The 25,680-nt window shown below is 45.2% G+C and overlaps 1 protein-coding gene across 1 annotated transcript in view; it reads left to right on the forward strand.

Moving 5' to 3' along the window:
- Positions 1 to 4,097: 4,097 nt before the first annotated feature.
- LOC135530864 (fascin-like) overlaps positions 4,098 to 25,680 on the forward strand; it is a 34,244-nt gene continuing 12,661 nt past the window's right edge. Inside the window, exons 1-3 of the mRNA XM_064959037.1 lie at positions 4,098 to 4,683; positions 9,682 to 9,732; positions 10,452 to 10,863. Of these exons, the coding sequence (XP_064815109.1) occupies positions 4,288 to 4,683; positions 9,682 to 9,732; positions 10,452 to 10,863 (859 nt within the window). The 5' untranslated portion in view covers positions 4,098 to 4,287. The remainder of the gene's footprint in view (positions 4,684 to 9,681; positions 9,733 to 10,451; positions 10,864 to 25,680) is intronic.

The raw sequence follows: 25,680 nt of genomic DNA on the forward strand, positions 1-25,680 counted from the left end.
AGCTCTAACAGTAACCCCCAGCTCTAACAGTAACCCCCAGCTCTAACAGTAACCCCCAGCTCTAACCCCCAGCTCTAACAGTAACCTCCAGCTCTAACAGTAACCCCCAGCTCTAACCCCCAGCTCTAACAGTAACCCCCAGCTCTAACAGTAACCCCCAGCTCTAACAGTAACCCCCAGCTCTAACTCCCAGCTCTAACAGTAACCCCAGCTCTAACAGTAACCCCCAGCTCTAACCCCCAGCTCTAACAGTAACCCCCAGCTCTAACTCCCAGCTCTAACAGTAACCCCCAGCTCTAACCTCCTGCTCTAACAGTAACCCCCAGCTCTAACTCCCAGCTCTAACAGTAACCCCCAGCTCTAACCTCCTGCTCTAACAGTTACCCCCAGCTCTAACTCCCAGCTCCAACAGTAACCTCCAGCTCTAACAGTAACCCCCAGCTCTAACAGTAACTCCCAGCTCTAACAGTAACCCCAGCTCTAACAGTAACCCCCAGCTCTAACAGTAACCCCCAGCTCTAACAGTAACCTCCAGCTCTAACAGTAACCCCCAGCTCTAACAGTAACCCCCAGCTCTAACCTCCAGCTCTAACAGTAACCTCCAGCTCTAACAGTAACCCCCAGCTCTAACAGTAACCCCCAGCTCTAACCTCCAGCTCTAACAGTAACCCCCAGCTCTAACAGTAACCTCCAGCTCTAACAGTAACCCCCAGCTCTAACAGTAACCCCCAGCTCTAACCTCCAGCTCTAACAGTAACCTCCAGCTCTAACAGTAACCCCCAGCTCTAACAGTAACCTCCAGCTCTAACAGTAACCTCCAGCTCTAACAGTAACCCCCAGCTCTAACAGTAACCCCCAGCTCTAACAGTAACCCCCAGCTCTAACCTCCAGCTCTAACAGTAACCCCCAGCTCTAACTCCCAGCTCTAGCAGTAACTATCGACACTATCACTACAGTGCCTTGCGAAAGTATTCGGCTCCCTTGAACTTTGCAACCTTTTGCCACATTTCAGGCTTCAAACATAAAGATATAAAACTGTATTTTTTTGTGAAGAATCAACAACAAGTGGGACACAATCATGAAGTGGAACGACATTTATTGGATATTTCAAACTTTTTTAACAAATCAAAAACTGAAAAATTGGGCGTGCAAAATTATTCAGCCCCCTTAAGTTAATACTTTGTATTAATTAATTAATTTGCATTTATACACTATCTATATCCCTATCTACACTATCTATATCTATATATACACTATCTATATCACTATCTACACTATCTCTATATATACACTATCTATATCTCTATCTATACTATCTCTATATATACACTATCCATCTCTATATATGTACACTATCTATCTCTCTATCTACACCATTTCTATATATACACTATCTATCTCTCTATCTACACTATCTCTATATATACACTATCTATATCTCTATCAACACTCTCTATATATACAATATCTATATCTATAATATCTCTATAAATACACTATATATCTCTATATGCACACTATCTATCTCTATATAGACATTATCTAAATCTGTATAAACACTATATATATCTCTATACACAGTGGGGAGGGTATTTGATACACTGCCGGTTTTGCAGGTTTTCCTACTTACAAAGCATGTAGAGGTCTGTATTTTTATCGTAGGTACATTTCAACTGTGAGAGACGGAATATAAAACAAAAATCCAGAAAATCACATTGTATGATTTTTAAGTAATTAATTTGCATTTATACACTATCTAAATCCCTATCTACACTATTTATATCTATATATACACTATCTATATCACTATCTATATCACTATCTATATCTATATATACACTATATATATCCCTATCTACACTATCTCTATATATACACTATCTATATATCTATCTACACTATTAAATTCAATTCAAGGGGCTTTATTGGCATGGGTAACATGTGTTAACATTGCCAAAGCAAGTAAGGTAGATAATATATAAAGTGAAATAAACAATAAAAATTAACAGTAGACATCACACATACAGAAGTTTCAAAACAATGAAGACATTACAAATGTCATATTATATATATACAGTGTTTTTACAATGTACAAATGGTTAAGGACACAAGATAAAATAAATAAACATACACTATCTATATCTCTATCTACACTATCTATACTATCTATATATCTATATATATACACTATCTACACTATCTCTATATATACACTATCTATATCTCTATCTACACTATCTATATCTATCACTATCTATATCTATACTATTTATATCTCTATCTAAGCTATCTATATCTCTATATATACACTATCTATCTCTCTCTATCTACACTATATCTATATATACACTATCTATATATCTATCTATATCTATATATACATGATCTATATCTCTATATATACACTATATCTCTATCTACCCTATCTATATCTCTATCTACACTATATTTATAAATACACTATCTATCTCTATATCTACACTATCTATCTCTCTATATGTCTGTCTACAATATCTCTATATCTACACTATCTATCTCTCCATATCTACACTATCTCTCTCTCTCTCTCTATACACTATCTATATCCCTATCTACACTATCTCTATATATACACTATCTATATCTCTATATCTACACTATCTATCTCTCTATATGTACACCTCTCTCTCTACACCATCTCTGTATACTATATATCTCTATATATACACTATCTATATCTCTATCTACACTGTCTATATCTCTATCTACACTGTCCATATCTCTATCTACACTATCTATCTCTATATCTACACTATCTATCTCTCTATATGTACACATCTCTCCATCTACACCATCTCTATATACTATCTATCTCTATATCTACACTATCTATCTCTATATCTACACTATCTATCTCTATATCTACACTTTCTATCTCTATATCTACACTATCTATCTCTATATCTAAACTATCTATCTCTATATCTACACTATCTATCTCTATATATACACTATCTATCTATATATATATACACTATCTATCTATATATATATACACTATCTATCTCTATCTACACTATGTTTGTCTCTGTATCATCTATCTATCTCTCTCTCTATCTACACTATCTATCTCTCTATCTCCACTGACTCTCTATATCTATATCTACACATCTATCTCAAGTCAATTCAATTCAAGGGGCTTTTATTGGCATGGGAAGCATATGTTAACATTGCAAAAGCAAGTGAGTTAGATAATATATAAAAGTGAAATAAACAATTAAATGTAACAGTAAACATTACAGATACAGAAGTTTCAAAACAATAAAGACATTTCACATGTCATATTTTCTATATATACAGTGTTGTAACGATGTACAAATGGTTAAAATACAAAAGGTATCTCTATATCTACACAATATCTCTGTCTGGCTGCCTCCCCCTCTCTCTCTCTCTCTAGGCTACTGTATCTATAGTCTATCTACCCTATTTAGCCCCCCCACCTCTCTCTCTCTCTGTCTCTCTCTCTCAGATTTCTGTCTCTCTCTCTCTCTCTCTCTCGCTGTCTCTCTTTCTCTCTGTCTCTCTCTCTCTGTGTCTGTGTCTCTCTCTCTCTGTGTCTGTCTCTCTCTCTCTCTCTCTGTCTGCCTCTCTCTCTCTGTGTCTGTGTCTCTCTCTCTCTGTGTCTGTCTCTCTCTCTCTCTCTCTCTCTCTGTCTGTCTCTCTCTCTGTGTCTGTCTCTCTCTCTCTCTGTCTGTGTATGTCTCTCTCTCTCTCTCTCTCTCTCTCTCTGTGTCTCTCTCTCTGTCTGTGTGTGTCTGTCTCTCTCTCTCTGTCTATCTGTCTCTCTGTCCATCCATATCTGTAACCTGAGAGATGTAATAATGATTACCAGATAAACGACTTGTAACTGTCTATTCATAGTGATGGGCCAGGTTGATATTTGCATGCAAGTGGTGTGTGTGTGACGTGTGTGTGTGTGTGTGTGTGTGTGTGTGTGTGTGTGTGTGTGTGTGTGTGTGTGTGTGTGTGTGTGTGTGTGTGTGTGTGTGTGTGTGTGTGTGTTCTGCAGTTCCCTCGCCCATCCTCCTCGCCTGTATCCCATCCCCTGCAGCACGGAGTCTGTCTGTAGTCAGGGGACAGAGCCAGCGGCGCGCCAACTCTACAGCCCCGTCACACAGCACAAAGAACCTCCTTTATTTCAATCCACGCACTACATTTACCGGAGCCTCCTCACACACGCACACAGCAACTCTTTCTCTCTCTCTCTCTCTCTGGTCCCCGGTCAGAACGGACGGTTCGGTAAGGATCATGTCTTCTAATGGCTGTTGTACCGGCGGCGGCGACGTGCTGCAGATCCAACTCGGGCTGATTAACGCGGGGAATAAATATCTAACGGCTGAAACGTTCGGTTTTAAAATCAACGCCTCCGCGCCGAGTCTGAAGAAGAAACAGATGTGGACGTTGGAGCAGAACACCGGTGACACGGCGGGAGACTCGAGCGGCAGCGTGGTGTTCCTCCGGTCACACCTCGGACGGTATCTGGGTACGGATAAAGACGGGAACGTTACCGGGGAGAGCGAGTGTCGAGGTAAAGACTGCAGGTTCGTGTTAACAGCGCATGATGACGGCCGCTGGTCGCTGCTCTCTGAGCCCTTCGGGAGGTACCTGGGAGGCAGCGAAGACCGGATCAGCTGCTTCGCTCAGGTATTGGGGGTTGATGTCGGAGTTGTGTGTCCGCATCCTGGCATCATCGACTAGACGTAACATTGTAAACGTAAATCGAGGACATTTTATATTATGTTACAAGACAGAAAGGGGTTGGTTGGTCGACGTGTATGTGTGTTCAGGGTGTATGTGTGTTCAGGGTGTATGTGTGGTCTTGGTGTATGTGTGGTCAGGGTGTATGTGTGGTCGGGGTGTATGTGTGGTCGGGGTGTATGTGTGGTCGGGGTGTATGTGTGGTCGGGGTGTATGTGTGGTCAGGGTGTATGTGTGGTCGGGGTGTTTGGTCGGGGTGTATGTATGGTCAGGTGTATGTGTGGTCAGGGTGTATGTGTGGTCGGGGTGTATGTGTGGTCGAGGTGTATGTGTGGTCGGGGTGTATGTGTGGTCGGGGTGTATGTGTGGTCGGGGTGTATGTGTGGTCGGGGTGTATGTGTGGTCTGGGTGTATGTGTGGTCGGGGTATGTGTGGTCGGGGTGTATGTGTGGTCAGGGTGTATGTGTGTCAGGGTGTATGTGTGGTCGGGGTGTATGTGTGGTCGGGGTGTATGGTGTATGTGTGGTCAGGGTGTATGTGTGGTCAGGGTGTATGTGTGGTCAGGGTGTATGTGTGGTCAGGGTGTATGTGTGGGGGTGTATGTGTGGTCAGGGTGTATGTGTGGTCAGGGTGTGTGTGGTCGGGGTGAATGTGTGGTCGGGGTGTATGTGTGGTCGGCGTGTATGTGTGGTCAGGGTGTATGTGTGGTCAGGGTGTATGTGTGGTCAGGGTGTATGTGTGGTGGGGGTGTATGTGTCGGGTGTCAGGGTGTATGTGTGGTCAGGGTGTATGTGTGGTCGGGTGTAGTGGGTCGGGGTGTATGTGTGGTCAGGGTGTATGTGTGGTCGGGGTGGGTGTATGTGTGGTCAGGGTGTATGTGTGGTCGGGGTGTATGTGTGGTCGGGGTGTATGTGTGGTCTGGGTGTATGTGTGGTCGGGGTGTATGTGTGGTCAGGGTGTATGTGTGGTCAGGGTGTATGTGTGGTCAGGGGGTGTATGTGTGGTCGGGGTGTATGTGTGGTCTGGGTGTATGTGTGGTCAGGGTGTATGTGTGGTCGGGGTGTATGTGTGGTCGGGTGTATGGGGTGTATGTGTGGTCAGGGTGTATGTGTGGTCAGGGTGTATGTGTGGTCGGGGTGTATGTGTGGTCAGGGTGTATGTGTGGTCAGGGTGTTATGTGTGGTCGGGGTGTATGTGTTGTACGGGTGTATGTGTGGTCAGGGTGTATGTGTGGTCAGGGTGTGTGTTGGTCTGGGTGTATGTGTGGTCAGGGTGTATGTGTGGTCAGGGTGTATGTGTTGTCGGGGTGTATGTGTGGTCAGGGTGTATGTGTGGTGTGTGGTCGGGGTGTATGTGTGGTCAGGGTGTATGTGTGGTCAGGGTGTATGTGTGGTCAGGGTGTATGTGTGGTCAGGGTGTATGTGTGGTCGGGGTGTATGTGTGGTCAGGGTGTATGTGTGGTGTATGTGTGGTCAGGGGTGTGTGGTCGGGTGTTGTACGGGTGTATGTGTGGTCAGGGTGTATGTGTGGTCAGGGTGTATGTGTGGTCGGGTGTATGTGTGGTCAGGGTGTATGTGGTACGGGTGTATGTGTGGTCAGGGTGTATGTGTGTCAGGGTGTATGTGTTGTACGGGTGTATGTGTGGTCAGGGTGTATGTGTGGTCGGGGTGAATGTGTGGTCGGGGTGTATGTGTGGTCAGGGTGTATGTGTGGTCGGGGTGTATGTGTGGTCGGGGGGAATGTGTGGTCAGGGTGTATGTGTGGTCAGGGTGTATGTGTGGTCGGGGGGAATGTGTGGTCAGGGTGTATGTGTGGTCAGGGTGAATGTGTGGTCGGGGTGTATGTGTTGTACGGGTGTATGTGTGGTCAGGGTGTATGTGTGGTCGGGGTGTTTGGTCTGGGTGTATGTGTGGTCGGGGGTGTATGTGTGGTCAGGGTGTATGTGTGGTCAGGGTGTATGTGTGGTCGGGTGTATGTGTGGTCGGGGTGTATGTGTGGTCAGGGTGTATGTGTGGTCGGGGGGAATGTGTGGTCAGGGTGTATGTGTGGTCAGGGTGTATGTGTGGTCGGGGTGTATGTGTGGTCGTGGTGTGTGGTCAGGGTGTATGTGTGGTCGGGGTGTTTGGTCTGGGTGTATGTGTGGTCGGGTTGTATGTGTTGTACGGGTGTATGTGTGGTTAGGGTGTATGTGTGGTCAGGGTGAATGTGTGGTCGGGGTGTATGTGTTGTACGGGTGTATGTGTGGTCAGGGTGTATGTGTGGTCGGGGTGTATGTGTGGTCGGGGTGTATGTGTGGTCTGGGTGTATGTGTGGTCTGGGTGTATGTGTGGTCAGGGTGTATGTGTGGTCAGGGTGTATGTGTGGTCAGGGTGTATGTGTGGTCAGGGTGTTATGTGTGGTCGTGGGTGTATGTGTGGTCGGGGTGTATGTGTGGTCAGGGTGTATGTGTAGTCGGGGTGTATGTGTGGTCGGGGTGTATGTGTCGGGGTGTATGTGTGGTCAGGGTGTATGTGTGGTCAGGGTGAATGTGTGGTCAGGGTGAATGTGTGGTCGGGGTGTATGTGTTGTACGGGTGTATGTGTGGTCAGGGTGTATGTGTGGTCGGGGTGTTTGGTCTGGGTGTATGTGTGGTCGGGGGTGTATGTGTGGTCAGGGTGTATGTGTGGTCAGGGTGTATGTGTGGTCGGGTGTATGTGTGGTCGGGGTGTATGTGTGGTCAGGGTGTATGTGTGGTCAGGGTGTATGTGTTGTACGGGTGTATGTGTGGTCAGGGTGTATGTGTGGTCGGGGTGTATGTGTGGTCAGGGTGTATGTGTGGTCAGGGTGTATGTGTTGTACGGGTGTATGTGTGGTCAGGGTGTATGTGTGATCAGGGTGTATGTGTTGTACGGGTGTATGTGTGGTCAGGGTGTATGTGTGGTCGGGGTGTATTTGTGGTCAGGGTGTATGTGTGGTCAGGGTGTATGTGTGGTCGGGTGTATGTGTGGTCGGGGTGTATGTTTGGTCAGGGTGTATGTGTGGTCGGGGGGAATGTGTGGTCAGGGTGTATGTGTGGTCAGGGTGTATGTGTGGTCGGGGTGTATGTGTGGTCGTGGTGTGTGGTCAGGGTGTATGTGTGGTCGGGGTGTTTGGTCTGGGTGTATGTGTGGTCGGGTTGTATGTGTTGTACGGGTGTATGTGTGGTTAGGGTGTATGTGTGGTCAGGGTGAATGTGTGGTCGGGGTGTATGTGTTGTACGGGTGTATGTGTGGTCAGGGTGTATGTGTGGTCGGGGTGTATGTGTGGTCGGGGTGTATGTGTGGTCTGGGTGTATGTGTGGTCTGGGTGTATGTGTGGTCAGGGTGTATGTGTGGTCAGGGTGTATGTGTGGTCAGGGTGTATGTGTGGTCAGGGTGTTATGTGTGGTCGTGGGTGTATGTGTGGTCGGGGTGTATGTGTGGTCAGGGTGTATGTGTAGTCGGGGTGTATGTGTGGTCGGGGTGTATGTGTCGGGGTGTATGTGTGGTCAGGGTGTATGTGTGGTCAGGGTGAATGTGTGGTCAGGGTGAATGTGTGGTCGGGGTGTATGTGTTGTACGGGTGTATGTGTGGTCAGGGTGTATGTGTGGTCGGGGTGTTTGGTCTGGGTGTATGTGTGGTCGGGGGTGTATGTGTGGTCAGGGTGTATGTGTGGTCAGGGTGTATGTGTGGTCGGGTGTATGTGTGGTCGGGGTGTATGTGTGGTCAGGGTGTATGTGTGGTCAGGGTGTATGTGTTGTACGGGTGTATGTGTGGTCAGGGTGTATGTGTGGTCGGGGTGTATGTGTGGTCAGGGTGTATGTGTGGTCAGGGTGTATGTGTAGTCGGGGTTTATGTGTGGTCGGGGTGTATGTGTGGTCAGGGTGTATGTGTGGTCGGGGTGTATGTGTCGGGGTGTATGTGTGGTCAGGGTGTATGTGTGGTCGGGGTGTATGTGTCGGGGTGTATGTGTGGTCAGGGTGTATGTGTGGTCAGGGTGTATGTGTGGTCGGGGTGTATGTGTGGGTGTATAAACATCTAGCAAGAAACCCAAAGGTTATGTGTTGGAATCTCATCATGGACAACTTGAGAATTTTTACCTTACGAACCCTAACCCTAACCTTAACCCTAACCCTAACCTTAACCCTAACCTTAACCCTAACCATAACCTTAACCTTAACCCTAACCCTATCCTTAACCCTACCCCTAACCTTAACCCTTCCCCTAACCTTAACCCTAACCCGAACCCACCTGGCCATGCTGCTGCTCCAGTTTCAACTGTTCTGCCTTATTATTATTCGACCATGCTGGTCATTTCTGAACATTTGAACATCTTGGCCATGTTCTGTTATAATCTCCGCCCGGCACAGCCAGAAGAGGACTGGCCACCCCACATAGCCTGGTTCCTCTCTAGGTTTCTTCCTAGGTTCTGGCCTTTCTAGGGAGTTTATCCTAGCCACCGTGCTTCTACACCTGCATTGCTTGCTGTTTGGGGTTGTAGACTCAGTTTCTGTTCAGCACTTTGAGATATCAGCTGATGTACGAAGGGCTATATAAATAAATTTGATTTGATTTGATATGAGTTGTAATTCGTAACATACAGTATCATAGGAGTTGTATTTCGTAACATACAGTATCATATGAAATGGATAATGGTCACGAATGAATTACATACCAATACGAAACTGTAACATACTATATATATAATAATAATATAATAATATATCCCATTTAGCAGACGCTTTTGTCCAAAGCGACTTACAAGTCGGCTGGGGCCACTACTTTTACATATGGGTGGCCCCAGCGGGAATCGAACCCACGACGCTTGGCGTTGCAAGCGCCATGCTCTACCGACTGAGCCACACAGGACATACTAAATGAAGTGTCTTGGATGTGTGTATAAACAGTATGTGTGTGTGTAAACAGGATGTGTGTGTGTGTGTTCCAGACAGTATCAGCAGCAGAGAAGTGGTGTGTCCACCTGGCCATGCATCCCCAGGTAACTAATGCACACACACACACACACACACACACACACACACACACACACACACACACACACACACACACACACACACACACACACACACACACACACACACACACACACACATACATCATCCTGCCTCCAAACCTCCCCCCAGGTGAACCTGTTCAGCCTGGCCAGGAAGCGTTATGCCCACCTGACCTCTAACCCCTCCCCCCCAGGTGAACCTGTTCAGCCTGGCCAGGAAGCGTTATGCCCACCTGACCTCTAACCCCTCCCCCCCAGGTGAACCTGTTCAGCCTGGCCAGGAAGCGTTATGCCCACCTGACCTCTAACCCCTCCCCCCCAGGTGAACCTGTTCAGCCTGGCCAGGAAGCGTTATGCCCACCTGACCTCTAACCCCTCCCCCCCAGGTGAACCTGTTCAGCCTAGCCAGGAAGCGTTATGCCCACCTGACCTCTAACCCCTCCCCCCCAGGTGAACCTGTTCAGCCTGGCCAGGAAGCGTTATGCCCACCTGACCTCTAACCCCTCCCCCAGGTGAACCTGTTCAGCCTGGCCAGGAAGCGTTATGCCCACCTGACCTCTAACCCCTCCCCCCCAGGTGAACCTGTTCAGCCTGGCCAGGAAGCGTTATGCCCACCTGACCTCTAACCCCTCCCCCCCAGGTGAACCTGTTCAGCCTGGCCAGGAAGCGTTATGCCCACCTGACCTCTAACCCCTCCCCCCCAGGTGAACCTGTTCAGCCTGGCCAGGAAGCGTTATGCCCACCTGACCTCTAACCCCGACCACTCTGAGGTCTCTATAGACCGTGACTTCCCGTGGGGGGTGGACTCCCTGGTCACCCTGGTGTTCCTGGACCAACGCTACCACCTGCAGACGTCTGACAATCGCTTCCTGAAGAACGACGGCAGCCTGGAGGCCACGCCGGACAAGACCACCGGATACACGCTGGAGTTCCGCTCCGGCAAGGTGGCGTTCAGGGATTGTTCCGGGCGCTACCTGGCGCCGTCGGGCCCGAGCGGGACCATGAAGAGCGGGAAGAACAGCCGCTTGGGGAAGGATGAGATGTTCTCTCTGGAGCAGAGTCACCCTCAGGTGGTTCTCACCGCCGGCAACGAGAGGAACGTCTCCACCAGGCAAGGTAGGACCAACACAACCTTACTAGAACCTTACCAGGCAATTAGGAGGCCTGAGTCTTGTGACCGTAGCGTACGTGTAGGTATATACGGCAGGACATACTAGAACCTTACCAGGCAAGATAGGACCAACACAACCTTATTAGTTTAACCTTACTAGAACCTTACCAGGCAAGATAGGACCAACACAACCTTAGTGGAACCTTACTAGAACCTTACCAGGGAAGATAGGACCAACACAACCTTATTGGAACCTTACTAGAACCATACCAGGGAAAATAGGAGTAACACAACCTTACTAATCAAATCAAATCAAAATCAAATGTGTTTATATAGCCCTTCGTACATCAGCTGATATTTCAAAGTGCTGTACAGAAACCCAGCCTAAAACCCCAAACAGCAAGCAATGCAGGTGTAGAAGCACGGTGGCTAGGAAAAGCTCCCTAGAAAGGCCAGAACCTAGGAAGAAACCTGGAGAGGAACCAGGCTATGTGGGGTGGCCAGTCCTCTTCTGGCTGTGCCGGGCGGAGATTATAACAGAACATGGCCAAGATGTTCAAATGTTCAGAAATGACCAGCATGGTCGAATAATAATAAGGCAGAACAGTTGAAACTGGAGCAGCAGCATGGCCAGGTGGACTGGGGACAGCAAGGAGTCATCATGTCAGGTAGTCCTGGGGCATGGTCCTAGGGCTCAGGTCCTCCGAGAGAGAGAAAGAAAGATAATTAGAGAGAGCTTATGGGGGGGCAGTCCTCTTCTTGCTGTGCCGGGTGGAGATTATAACAGAACATGGCCAAGATGTTCAAATGTTCATAAATGACCAGCATGGTCGAATCATAATAAGGCAGAACAGTTGAAACTGGAGCAGCAGCACGGCCAGGTGGACTGGGGACAGCAAGGAGTCATCAAGTCAGGTAGTCCTGGGGCATGGTCCTAGGGCTCAGGTCCTCCGAGAGAGAGAAAGAGAGAGAGAAGGAGAGAATTAGGGAACGCACACTTAGATTCACAAAGGACACCGAATTGGACAGGAGAAGTACTCCAGATATAACAAACTGACACATAAACTACCCCCGACACATAAACTACTGCAGCATAAATACTGGAGGCTGAGACAGGAGGGGTCAGGAGACACTATGGCCCCATCCGAGGACACTCCCGGACAGGGCCAAACAGGAAGGATATAACCCCACCCACTTTGCCAATGCACAGCCCCCACACCACTAGAGGGATATCTTCAACCACTAACTTACCATCCTGAGACAAGGTTGAGTATAGCCCACAAAGATCTCCGCCATGGCACAACCCAAGGGGGGGCGTCAACCCAGACAGGATGACCACATCAGTGAATAAACCCACTCAGGTGACGCACCCCTTCAAGGGACGGCATGAGAGAGCCCCAGTAAGCCAGTGACTCAGCCCCTGTAATAGGGTTAGAGGCAGAGAATCCCAGTGGAAAGAGGGGAACCGGCCAGGCAGAGACAGCAAGGGCAGTTCGTTGCTCCAGAGCCTTTCCGTTCACCTTCCCACTCCTGGGCCAGACTACACTCAATCACATGACCCACTGAAGAGATGAGTCTTCAGTAAAGACTTAAAGGTTGAGACCGAGTTTGCGTCTCTGACATGGGTAGGCAGACCGTTCCATAAAAATGGAGAAAACCCTGCCTCCAGCTGTTTGCTTAGAAATTCTAGGGACAATTAGGAGGCTTGCGTCTTGTGACCGTAGCGTACGTGTAGGTATGTACGGCAGGACATACTAGAACCTTACCAGGCAAGATAGGACCAACACGACCTTAGTGTAACCTTACTAGAACCTTACCAGGCAAGATAGGACAACACAACCTTAGTGGAACCTTACTAGAACCTTACCAGGCAAGATAGGACAACACAACCTTAGTGGAACCTTACTAGAACCTTACCAGGCAAGATAGGACGAGCACAACCTTAGTGGAACCTTACTAGAACCATACCAGGGAAGATAGGACCAACACAACCTTACTAGAACCTTACCAGGAAAGATAGGACCAACACAACCTTAGTGGAACCTTACTAGAACCATACCAGGGAAGATAGGAGCTACACAACCTTAGTGGAACCTTACAAGAACCTTACTAGGGATGATTAGGACCAACACAACCTAACTAGTTTAACCGTACTAGAACCTTACCAGACAAGATAGGACCAACACAACCTTAGTGGAACCTTACTAGAACCATACCAGGGATGATAGGAGCAAAACACAACCTTACTAGGACCTTACCAGGAAAGATAGGACCAACACAACCTTAGTGGAACCTTACTAGAACCATACAAGGGAAGATAGGACCACCACAACCTTACTAGAACCTTACCAGGAAAGATAGGACCAACACAACCTTAGTGGAACCTTACTAGAACCTTACTAGGGATGATAGGATCAACACAACCTTACTAGTTTAACCTTACTAGAAACTTATCAGGGAAGAACAACAACAACCTAGAACTAGAGACCTGTAGAACCTTTCTAGAACATCCACCAGGCAAAGTAGGACACGCAGAACTAGAATGAGGTGATATCTATAATGGTTGACCTAAACAGAATTGACCTCATCTCTTCAAACAGCTCATAACTAAGGAACAAGAACATCCAAACAAACACAATACCGGAATTTCCAGTAGTGTTTCTTATTTCAACTTCTATGAGCACCTAAATGACACAGCTACCAACCTCTAGCGGTGTCTGTAACTTCTATGAGCACCTAAATGACACAGCTGCCAACCTCTAGCGGTGTCTGTAACTTCTATGAGCACCTAAATGACACAGCTACCAACCTCTAGCGGTGTCTGTAACTTCTATGAGCACCTAAATGACACAGCTACCAACCTCTAGCGGTGTCTGTAACTTCTATGAGCACCTAAATGACACAGCTACCAACCTCTAGCGGTGTCTGTAACTTCTATGAGCACCTAAATGACACAGCTACCAACCTCTAGCGGTGTCTGTAACTTCTATGAGCACCTAAATGACACAGCTACCAACCTCTAGCGGTGTCTGTCCTGTGACCTTATGACCTCTAGCGGTGTCTGGGGTGTGATCTTATGACCTCTAGCGGTGTCTGTAACTTCTATGAGCACCTAAATGACACAGCTACCAACCTCTAGCAGTTTCTGTCCTGTGACCTTATGACGTCTAGCGGTGTCTGTCCTGTGACCTTATGACCTCTAGCGGTGTCTGGGGTGTGATCTTATGACCTCTAGCGGTGTCTGTCCTGTGACCTTATGACCTCTAGCGGTGTCTGGGGTGTGATGCTTCCTCTGGAACAGGACAGGAAAGAGGAGAGGAATGTTTTCATTTAGAGAAACCCATTCCACGTTCCTCCGGTGACATCACTGTCTCTCACAGCTGGGAGGGGTGGGAGTATTAGGGGCTCAGACAGGGTCAGATTAGTCTCCTCAGACAGGGTCAGATTAGTCTCCTCAGACAGGGTCAGATTAGAGTCTCCTCAGACAGGGTCAGATTAGAGTCTCCTCAGACAGGGTCAGATTAGTCTCCTCAGACAGGGTCAGATTAGAGTCTCCTCAGACAGGGTCAGATTAGAGTCTCCTCAGACAGGGTCAGATTAGTCTCCTCAGACAGGGTCAGATTTGTCTCCTCAGACAGGGTCAGATTAGTCTCCTCAGACAGGGTCAGATTAGTCTCCTCAGACAGGGTCAGATTAGTCTCCTCAGACAGGGTCAGATTAGTCTCCTCAGACAGGGTCAGATTAGTCTCCTCAGACAGGGTCAGATTAGTCTCCTCAGACAGGGTCAGATTAGTCTCCTCAGACAGGGTCAGATTAGTCTCCTCAGACAGGGTCAGATTAGTCTCCTCAGACAGGGTCAGATTAGTCTCCTCAGACAGGGTCAGATTAGTCTCCTCAGACAGGGTCAGATTAGAGTCTCCTCTCTTATCTTCTTCTACAGATTGAAGACCTCTTCCTCCCTCCTCTTGTCATCCTCCTCCTCCCCTTCCCTTCCTCCTCTTCCTTATCCCTTCCTCTCCTTCTCCCTCTCTTCCCCTCCCCCTCTTGTCTTCCTCCCCTTCCCCTCCTCCTCCTCTTCTCCTCCTCCCCTTCTCCTCCTCTTCCTCTTCTCCTCCTCCTCTTCCTTCCTCCCTTCCTCTCCTTCTCCCTGTCTTCCCCTCTTCCTCTTGTCATGCTCCCCTTCCCTTCCTCCCCTTCCCCACCTCCTCTTTCCCCTCCTCCTCTTGGTCCTCCCCTCCTCCTCTTGGTCCTCCCCTCCTCCTCTTCGTTCTCCCCTCCTACTCTTCATCTCCCCCTCTTCCTCCCCTCCACCTCTTTCATCCCCTCTTCCTCCCGTCCTCCTTTTCTCCTCTTCCCTCCTCCTCTTTCCTCCTCCTTCTCTTCCTCTTTCCTCCTCTTCCCCTTCCCAGCTCCCCTTTCCTCCTCCTCCTCCTCTTCCCCAGCTCCTCTTTCCTCCTCCTCCCCTTCTCCAGCTCCTCTTTCCGCCTCTTCCTCCTTATCTTCCCCTCCTCCTCCCCAGCTCCTCTTTCCTCCTCCTCCTCCTCTTCCCCAGCTCCTCTTTCCTCCTCCTCCTCCCCTTCCCCTCCTCCTTTTTCCTCCTCCTCCTCTTCCCCTCCTCCTCTTTCCTCCTCCTCCTCCTCCTCTTCCACTTTCCTCCTCCTTCTCCTCCTTCTCCTCCTCTTTCCTCCTCCTCCTCCTCTTTCCTCCTCCTCCTCCTCCTCCTCCACTTTCCTCCTCCTCCTCCTCTTCCCCTCCTCCTCTTTCCTCCTCCTCCTATTCCCCTCCTCCTCTTTCCTCCCCTCCTCCTCCTCCTTCTCCTCCTCTTTCCTCCTTCTCCTCCTCTTCCCCTCCTCCTCTTTCCTCCCCTCCTCCACCCTGCATCATGTGTTTTCCATCTGCTCTCCCTTGCCCCCCTTTCTCTCCCTCCCTCTCTCCCCTTTTCTCTGTTTGTGTCTCTGCCCTTTTCTCTGTCTCCACCACTGAACACATTTTTCCGCAGAAATTCTATCCGACCTTTGTGGTCGGTCCCAGTTTAGAAACTGTGTGTGTGTGTGTGTGTGTGTGTGTGTGTGTGTGTGTGTGTGTGTGTGTGTGTGTGTGTGTGTGTGTGTGTGTGTGTGTGTGTGTGTGGGGGGAGGGGATAGAACAGCATAAGTCAGCAATTACTTTGAGAAAACTAAACGAGGGAGGAGAGGAGAAAAGAGCTCTGTAGACAGAGAAAGATGGAGGAAGTTGAAAAGGGAGAGATGATGACGCTCTTGCTGCGGGCGATTCTCTGATCCACCTCTACGCAAACGACATCATTCTCTATACTTCTGGCCCCTCTTTGGATACTGTGTTAACTAACCTCCAGACGAGCTTCACTGCCATACAACACTCCTTCCGTGGCCTTCAACTGCTGTTAAATGCTAGTAAAACTAAATACATGCTCTTCAAACGATCAGTGCCCACACCTGACGAGCATCACTACTCTGGACGGTTCTGAGCTAGAATATGTGGACAATTATAAGTACCTAGGTGTCTGGCTAGACTTTAAACTCTCCTTCCAGACTCATATTAAACATCTCCAATCCAAAATTAAATCTAGAAACGGGCTTCCTATTTCGCTATAAAGCCTCCTTCACTCATGCTGCCAAACATACCCTCGTAAAACTGACTATCCTACCTATCCTTGACTTCGGCGATGTCATTTACAAAATAGCCTCCAACACTCAGAAAATTGGATGCTGTCTATCACAGTGCCATCCGTTTTGTCACCAAAGCCCCATATACTACCCACTGCCGCAACCTGTATGCTCTAGTCGGCTGGCCCTCGCTTCTTACTCGTGTGAGGGGAAGGTTTCTCTCAAAAAAGTATTTAGTCATCCACCAATTGTGCAAGTTCTCCCACTTAAAAAGGTGGGAGAGGCCTGTAATTTTCATCATAGGTACACTTCAACTACGACAGACAAAATGAGAAAAAGAAATCCAGAAAATCACATTGAAGGATTTTTAATGAATGTAATTTGCAAATTATGGTGGAAAATAAGTATTTGGTCAATAACAAAAGTTTATCTCAATACTTTGTTATATACCCTTTGTTGGCAATGACAGAGGTCAAAGAGTTTCTGTAAGTCTTCACAAGGTTTTCACACACTGTTGCTGGTATTTTGGCCCATTCCTCCATGCAGATCTCCTCTAGAGCAGTGATGTTTTGGGGCTGTTGCTGGGCAACACGGACTTTCAACTCCCTCCAAAGATTTTCTATGGGGTTTGAGATCTGGAGACTGGCTAGGCCACTCAAGGACCTTGAAATGCTTCTTACGAAGCCACTCCTTCATTGCAGGGGCGGGGTGTTTGGGATCATTGTCATGCTGAAAGACCCAGCCACGTTTCATCTTCAATGCCCTTGCTGATGGAAGGAAGTTTTCACTCAAAATCTCACGATACATGGCCCCATTCATTCTTTCCTTTACACGGATCAGTCGTCCGAGTCCCTTTGCAGAAAAACAGCCCCAAAGCATGATGTTTCCACCCCCATGCTTCACAGTAGGTATGGTGTTCTTTGGGTGCAACTAAGCATTCTTTGTCCTCCAAACACGACGAGTTGAGTTTTAACCACAAAGTTCTATTTTGGTTTTATCTGACCATATGACATTCTCCCAATCTTCTTCTGGATCATCCAAATGCTCTCTAGCAAACTTCAGACGGGCCTGGACATGTACTGGTTTAAGCAGGGGGACATGTCTGGCACTGCAGGATTTGAGTCCCTGGTGGAGTAGTGTGTTACTGATGGTAGGCTTTGTTACTTTGGTCCCAGCTCTCTGCAGGTCATTCACTAGGTCCCCCTGTGTGGTTCTGGGATTTTTGCTCACCGTTCTTGTGATCATTTTGACCCCACGGGGTGAGATCTTGCGTGGAGCCCCAGATCGAGAGAGATTATCAATGGTCTTGTATGTCTTCCATTTCCTAATAATTGCTCCCACAGTTGATTTCTTCAAACCAAGCTGCTTACCCATTGCAGATTCAGTCTTCGCAGCCTGGTGCAGGTCTACAATTTTGTTACTGGTGTCCTTTGACAGCTCTTTGGTCTTGGCCATAGTGGAGTTTGGATTGTGACTGTTTGAGGTTGTGGACAGGTGTCTTTTATACTGATAACAAGTTCAAACAGGTGCCATAAATACAGGTAACGAGTGAAGGACAGAGGAGCCTCTTAAAGAAGAAGTTACAGGTCTGTGAGAGCCAGAAATCTTGCTTGTTTGTAGGTGACCAAATATTTATTTTCCACCATAATTTGCAAATAAATTAATTTAACATCCTACAATGTGATTTTCTGGATTTTTTCCCCCTAATGTTGTGTGTCATAGTTGAAGTGGACCTATGATGAAAATTGCAGGCCTCTCTCATCTTTTTAAGTGGGAGAACTTGCACAATTGGTGGCTAACCAAATACTGTATATGTTGGGCATTAGTGAGTGATCTACTAGACTGGTACTGTATATAATATATTTTGGGTATTAGTGAGTGATCTACTCGACTGGTACTGTATATAATATATGTTGGGTATTAGGGATCTACTAGTATAAACTGGTACTGTATATAATATATGTTGGGTTTTAGTGATCTACTAGTAAAGACTGGTACTGTATATCTAAAATATGTTGGGTATTAGTGAGTGATCTACTAGACTGGTACTGTATATAATATATATTGTGTATTAGTGATCTACTAGTATAGACTGGTAGTGTATATATAATATATGTTGGGTATTAGTGAGTGATCTACTAGACTGGTACTGTATATAATATATATTGGGTTTTAGTGATCTACTAGTAAAGACTGGTACTGTATATCTAAAATATGTTGGGTATTAGTGAGTGATCTACTAGACTGGTACTGTATATAATATATATTGTGTATTAGTGATCTACTAGTATAGACTGGTACTGTATATATAATATATGTTGGGTATTAGTGAGTGATCTACTAGACTGGTACTGTATATCTAATATATGTTCGGTATTAGTGAGTGATCAACTCGACTGGTACTGTATATCTAATATATGTTGGGTATTAGTGATCTACTAGACTGGTACTGTATATAATATATGTTGGGTATTAGTGATCTACTAGTATAGACTGGTACTGTATATATAATATATGTTGGGTATTAGTGAGTGATCTACTAGTATAGACTGTTACTGTTTATATAATAAATGCTGGGTATTAGTGAGTGATCTATTAGTATAGACTGGTATTGTATATCTAATATATGTTGGGTATTTGTGAGTGATCTACTAGTATAGACTGGTACTGTATATAATATATGCTGGTTATTAGTGAGTGATCTACTAGACTGGTACTGAAGATAATATATATTGGGTTTTAGTGATCTACTAGTATAGACTGGTACTGTATATATAATATATGTTGGGTATTAGTGAGTGATCTATTAGTATAGACTGGTATAGTATATCTAATATATGTTGGGTATTAGTGAGTGATCTACTAGTATAGACTGGTGCTGTATATATAATATATTTGGGTATTAGTGATCTACTAGTATAGACTGGTACGGTATATAATACATGTTGGGTATTAGTGAGTGATCTACTAGACTGGTACTGTATATAATATATATTGGGTTTTAGTGATCTACTAGTATAGACTGGTACTGTATATATAATATATGTTGGATATTAGTAAGTGATCTACTAATATAGACTGGTACTATTTATATAATAAATGCTGGGTATTAGTGAGTGATCTATTAGTATAGACTGGTATTGTATATCTAATATATGTTGGGTATTAGTGAGTGATATACTCGACTGGAACTGTATATCTACTATATGTTGGGTATTAGTGATCTACTAGACTGGTACTGTATATAATATATGTTGGGTATTAGTGATCTACTAGTATAGACTGGTACTGTATATATCAAATCAAATCAAATTTATTTATATAGCCCTTCGTACATCAGCTGATATCTTAAAGTGCTGTACAGAAACCCAGCCTAAAACCCCAAACAGCAAGCAATGCAGGTGTAGAAGCACTGTGGTTAGGAAAAACTCCCAAGAAAGGCCAAAACCTAGGAAGAAACCTAGAGAGGAACCAGGCTATCTGGGGTGGCCAGTCCTCTTCTGGCTGTGCCAGGTGGAGATTATAACAGAACATGGCTAAGATGTTCAAATGTTCATAAATGACCAGCATGGTCGAATAATAATAAGGCAGAACAGTTGAAACTGGAGCAGCAGCACGGCCAGGTGGACTGGGGACAGCAAGGAGTCATCATGTCAGGTAGTCCTGGGGCATGGTCCTAGGGCTCAGCTCCTCCGAGAGAGAGAAAGAAAGAGAATTAGAGAGAGCATATGTGGGGTGGCCAGTCCTCTTCCGGCTGTGCCGGGTGGAGATTATAACAGAACATGGCCAAGATGTTCAAATGTTCATAAATGACCAACATGGTCGAATAATAATAAGGCAGAACAGTTGAAACTGGAGCAGCAGCACGGCCAGGTGGACTGGGGACAGCAAGGAGTCATCATGTCAGGTAGTCCTGGGGCATGGTCCTAGGGCTCAGGTCCTCCGAGAGAGAGAAGGAGAGAATTAGAGAACGCACACTTAGATTCACACTGGACACCGAATTGGACAGGAGAAGTACTCCAGATATAACAAACTGGCCCCAGCCCCCCGACACATAAACTACTGCAGCATAAATACTGGAGGCTGAGACAGGAGGGGTCAGGAGACACTGTGGCCCCATCCGAGGACACCCCCGGACAGGGCCAAACAGGAAGGATATAACCCCACCCACTTTGCCAATGCACAGCCCCCACACCACTAGAGGGATATCTTCAACCACCAACTTACCATCCTGAGACAAAGCTGAGTATAGCCCGCAAAGATCTCCGCCATGGCACAACCCAAGGGGGGGCGCCAACCCAGACAGGATGACCACATCAGTGAATCAACCCACTCAGGTGACGCACCCCTTCCAGGGACGGCATGAGAGAGCCCCAGTAAGCCAGTTACTCAGCCCCTGTAATAGGGTTAGAGGCAGAGATTCCCAGTGGAAAGAGGGGAACTGGCCAGGCAGAGACAGCAAGGGTGGTTCGTTGCTCCAGCCTTTCCGTTCACCTTCCCACTCCTGGGCCAGACTATACTCAATCATATGACCCACTGAAGAGATGAGTCTTCAGTAAAGACTTAAAGGTTGAGACCGAGTTTGCGTCTCTGACATGGGTAGGCAGACCGTTCCATAAAAATGGAGCTCTATAGGAGAAAGCCCTGCCTCCAGCTGTTTGCTTAGAAATTCTAGGGACAATTAGGAGGCCTGCGTCTTGTGACCGTAGCGTACGTTTAGGTATGTACGGCAGGACCAAATCAGAGAGATAGGTAGGAGCAAGCCCATGTAATGCTTTGTAGGTTAGCAGTAAAACCTTGAAATCAGCCCTTGCTTTGACAGGAAGCCAGTGTAGGGAGGCTAGCACTGGAGTAATATGATCAAATTTTTTGGTTCTAGTCAGGATTCTAGCAGCCGTATTTAGCACTAACTGAAGTTTATTTAGTGCTTTATCCGGGTAGCCGGAAAGTAGAGCATTGCAGTAGTCTAACCTAGAAGTGACAAAAGCATGGATTAATTTTTCTGCATCATTTTTGGACAGAAAGTTTCTGATTTTTGCAATGTTACGTAGATGGAAAAAAGCTGTCCCTGAAACAGTCTTGATATGTTCTTCAAAAGAGAGATCAGGTTCCAGAGTAACGCCGAGGTCCTTCACAGTTTTATTTGAGACGACTGTACAACCATTAAGATTAATTGTCAGATTCAACAGAAGATCTCTTTGTTTCTTGGGACCTAGAACATATATATAATATATTTTGGGTATTAGTGATCTACGAGTATAGACTGGTACTGTATATCGAATATATGTTGGGTAAAAGTGAGTGATCTACTAGTATAGACTGGTACTGTATATAAAATATATGTTGGGTATTAGTGAGTGATCTACTAGTATAGACTGGTACTGTATATCTAATAAATGTTGGGTATTAGTGAGTGATCTACTTGTATAGACTGGAACTGTATATAAAATATATGTTTGGTATTAGTGAGTGATCTACTAGTATAGACTGGTACTGTATATCTAATAAATGTTGGGTATTAGTGAGTGATCTACTAGTATAGACTGGTACTGTATATAATATATGTTGGTTATTAGTGAGTGATCTACTAGACTGGTACTGTAGATAATATATAGTGATCTACTAGTATAGACTGGTACTTTATATCTAATATATGTTGGGTATTAGTGAGTGATCTACTAGACTGGTACTGTATATCTAATATATGTTGGGTAATAGTGAGTGATAAGACTGGTACTGTATATAATATATGTTGGGTATTAGTGATCTACTAGTATAGACTGGTACTGTATATATAATATATGTTGGGTATTAGTGATCTACTAGTATAGACTGGTACTGTATATCTAATATATGTTGGGTATTAGGGATCTACTAGTATAGACTGGTACTGTATATAATATATGTTGGGTATTAGTTAGTGATCTACTAGACTGGTACTGTATATAATATATATTGGGTTTTAGTGATCTACTAGTATAGACTGGTACTGTATATCTAATATATGTTACTGTATATATGGTACTGTATATAATATATATTGGGTTTTAGTGATCTACTAGTATAGACTGGTACTGTATATAATATATGTTGGGTATTAGTGATCTACTAGTATAGACTGGTACTGTATATATAATATATGTTGGGTATTAGTGATCTACTAGTATAGACTGGTACTGTATATAATATATGTTGGGTATTAGTTAGTGATCTACTAGACTGGTACTGTATATAATATATATTGGGTTTTAGTGATCTACTAGTATAGACTGGTACTGTATATCTAATATATGTTGGGTATTAGTGAGTGATCTGCTAGACTGGTACTGTATATCTAATATATGTTGGGTAATAGTGAGTGATCTACTAGACTGGTACTGTATATAATATATATTGGGTATTAGTGATCTACTAGTATAGCCTGGTACTGTATATATAATATATGTTGGGTATTAGTGAGTGATCTACTCGACTGGTACTGTGTATCTAATATATGTTGGGTATTAGTGATCTACTAGACTGGTACTGTATGTAATATATGTTGGGTATTAGTGATCTAGTAGTATAGACTGGTACTGTATATATAATATATGTTGGGTTATAGGGATCTACTAGTATAGATTGGTACTGTATTTAATATATGTTGGGTATTAGTGAGTGATCTACTAATAATAATAATATATAATATATACTACTACTAGACTGGTACTGTATATAATATATATTGGGTTTTAGTGATCTGCTAGTATAGACTGGTACTGTATATCTAATATATGTTGGCTATTAGTGAGTGATCTACTAGACTGGTACTGTATATAATATATATTGGGTATTAGTGATCTACTAGTATAGACTGGTACTGTATATCTAATATATGTTGGGTATTAGTGAGTGATATACTCGACTGGAACTGTATATCTAATATATGTTGGGTATTAGTGATCTACTAGATATGGTTGTATGTAATATATGTTGGGTTTTAGTGATCTATTAGTATAGACTGGTACTGTATATCTAATATATGTTGGGTATTAGTGAGTGATATACTCGACTGGAACTGTATATCTAATATATGTTGGGTATTAGTGATCTACTAGACTGGTACTGTATGTAATATATGTTGGGTTTTAGTGATCTATTAGTATAGACTGGTACTGTATATCTAATATATGTTGGGTATTAGTGAGTGATATACTCGACTGGAACTGTATATCTAATATATGTTGGGTATTAGTGATCTACTAGACTGGTACTGTATATAATATATGTTGGGTATTAGTGATCTACTAATATAGACTGGTACTGTATATATCAAATCAAATCAAATCAAATTTATTTATATAGCCCTTCGTACATCAGCTGATATCTTAAAGTGCTGTACAGAAACCCAGCCTAAAACCCCAAACAGCAAGCAATGCAGGTGTAGAAGCACGGTGGTTAGGAAAAACTCCCAAGAAAGGCCAAAACCTAGGATGAAACCTAGAGAGGAACCAGGCTATCTGGGGTGGCCAGTCCTCTTCTGGCTGTGCCAGGTGGAGATTATAACAGAACATGGCTAAGATGTTCAAATGTTCATAAATGACCAGCATGGTCGAATAATAATAAGGCAGAACAGTTGAAACTGGAGCAGCAGCACGGCCAGGTGGACTGGGGACAGCAAGGAGTCATCATGTCAGGTAGTCCTGGGGCATGGTCCTAGCGCTCAGGTCCTCTGAGAGAGAGAAGGAGAGAATTAGAGAACGCACACTTAGATTCACCCTGGACACAGTATTGGACAGGAGAAGTACTCCAGATATAACAAACTGACCCCAGCCCCCCGACACATAAACTACTGCAGCATAAATACTGGAGGCTGAGACGGGAGGGGTACACTGTGGCCCCATCCGAGGACACCCCGGACAGGGCCAAACAGGAAGGATATAACCCCACCCACTTTGCCAAAGCACAGCCCCCACACCACTAGAGGGATATCTTGTACCATCCTGAGACAAAGCTGAGTATAGCCCGCAAAGATCTCCGCCATGGCACAACCCAAGGGGGGGCACCAACCCAGACAGGATGACCACATCAGTGAATAAACCCACTCAGGTGACGCACCCCTTCCAGGGACGGCATGAGAGAGCCCCAGTAAGCCAGTTACTCAGCCCCTGTAATAGGGTTAGAGGCAGAGATTCCCAGTGGAAAGAGGGGAACCGGCCAGGCAGAGACAGCAATGTTGCTCCAGCCTTTCCGTCACCTTCCCACTCCTGGGCCAGACTATACTCAATCATATGACCCACTGAAGAGATGAGTCTTCAGTAAAGACCTAAAGGTTGAGACCGAGTTTGCGTCTCTGACATGGGTAGGCAGACCGTTCCATAAAAATGGAGCTCTACAGGAGAAAGCCCTGCCTCCAGCTGTTTGCTTAGAAATTCTAGGGGCAATTAGGATCTTGTGACCGTAGCGTACGTTTAGGTATGTACGGCAGGACCAAATCAGAGAGATAGGTAGGAGCAAGCCCATGTAATGCTTTGTAGGTTAGCAGTAAAACCTTGAAATCAGCCCTTGCTTTGACAGGAAGCCAGTGTAGGGAGGCTAGCACTGGAGTAATATGATCAAATTTTTTGGTTCTAGTCAGGATTCTAGATTTGCACTAACTGAAGTTTATTTAGTGCTTTATCCGGGTAGCCGGAAAGTAGAGCATTGCAGTAGTCTAACCTAGAAGTGACAAAAGCATGGATGAATTTTTCTGCATCATTTTTGGACAGAAAGTTTCTGATTTTTGCAATGTTACGTAGATGGAAAAAAGCTGTCCTTGAAATGGTCTTGATATGTTCTTCAAAAGAGAGATCAGGGTCCAGAGTAACGCCGAGGTCCTTCATAGCTTTATTTGAGACGACTGTACAACCATTAAGATTAATTGTCAGGTTCAACAGAAGATCTCTTTGTTTCTTGGGACCTAGAACATATATATAATATATTTAGGGTATTAGTGATCTACGAGTATAGACTGGTACTGTATATCTAATTTATGTTGGGTAATAGTGAGTGATCTACTAGTATAGACTGGTACTGTATATAAAATATATGTTGGGTATTAGTGAGTGAACTACTAGTATAGACTGGTACTGTATATCTAATAAATGTTGGGTATTAGTGAGTGATCTACTAGTATAGACTGTTTCTGTATAGATAATTTCTGTATATATAATATATGTT

The sequence above is a fragment of the Oncorhynchus masou genome, chromosome 5 (genome assembly GCF_036934945.1).
Source record: "Oncorhynchus masou masou isolate Uvic2021 chromosome 5, UVic_Omas_1.1, whole genome shotgun sequence".
NCBI lineage: Eukaryota > Metazoa > Chordata > Actinopteri > Salmoniformes > Salmonidae > Oncorhynchus > Oncorhynchus masou.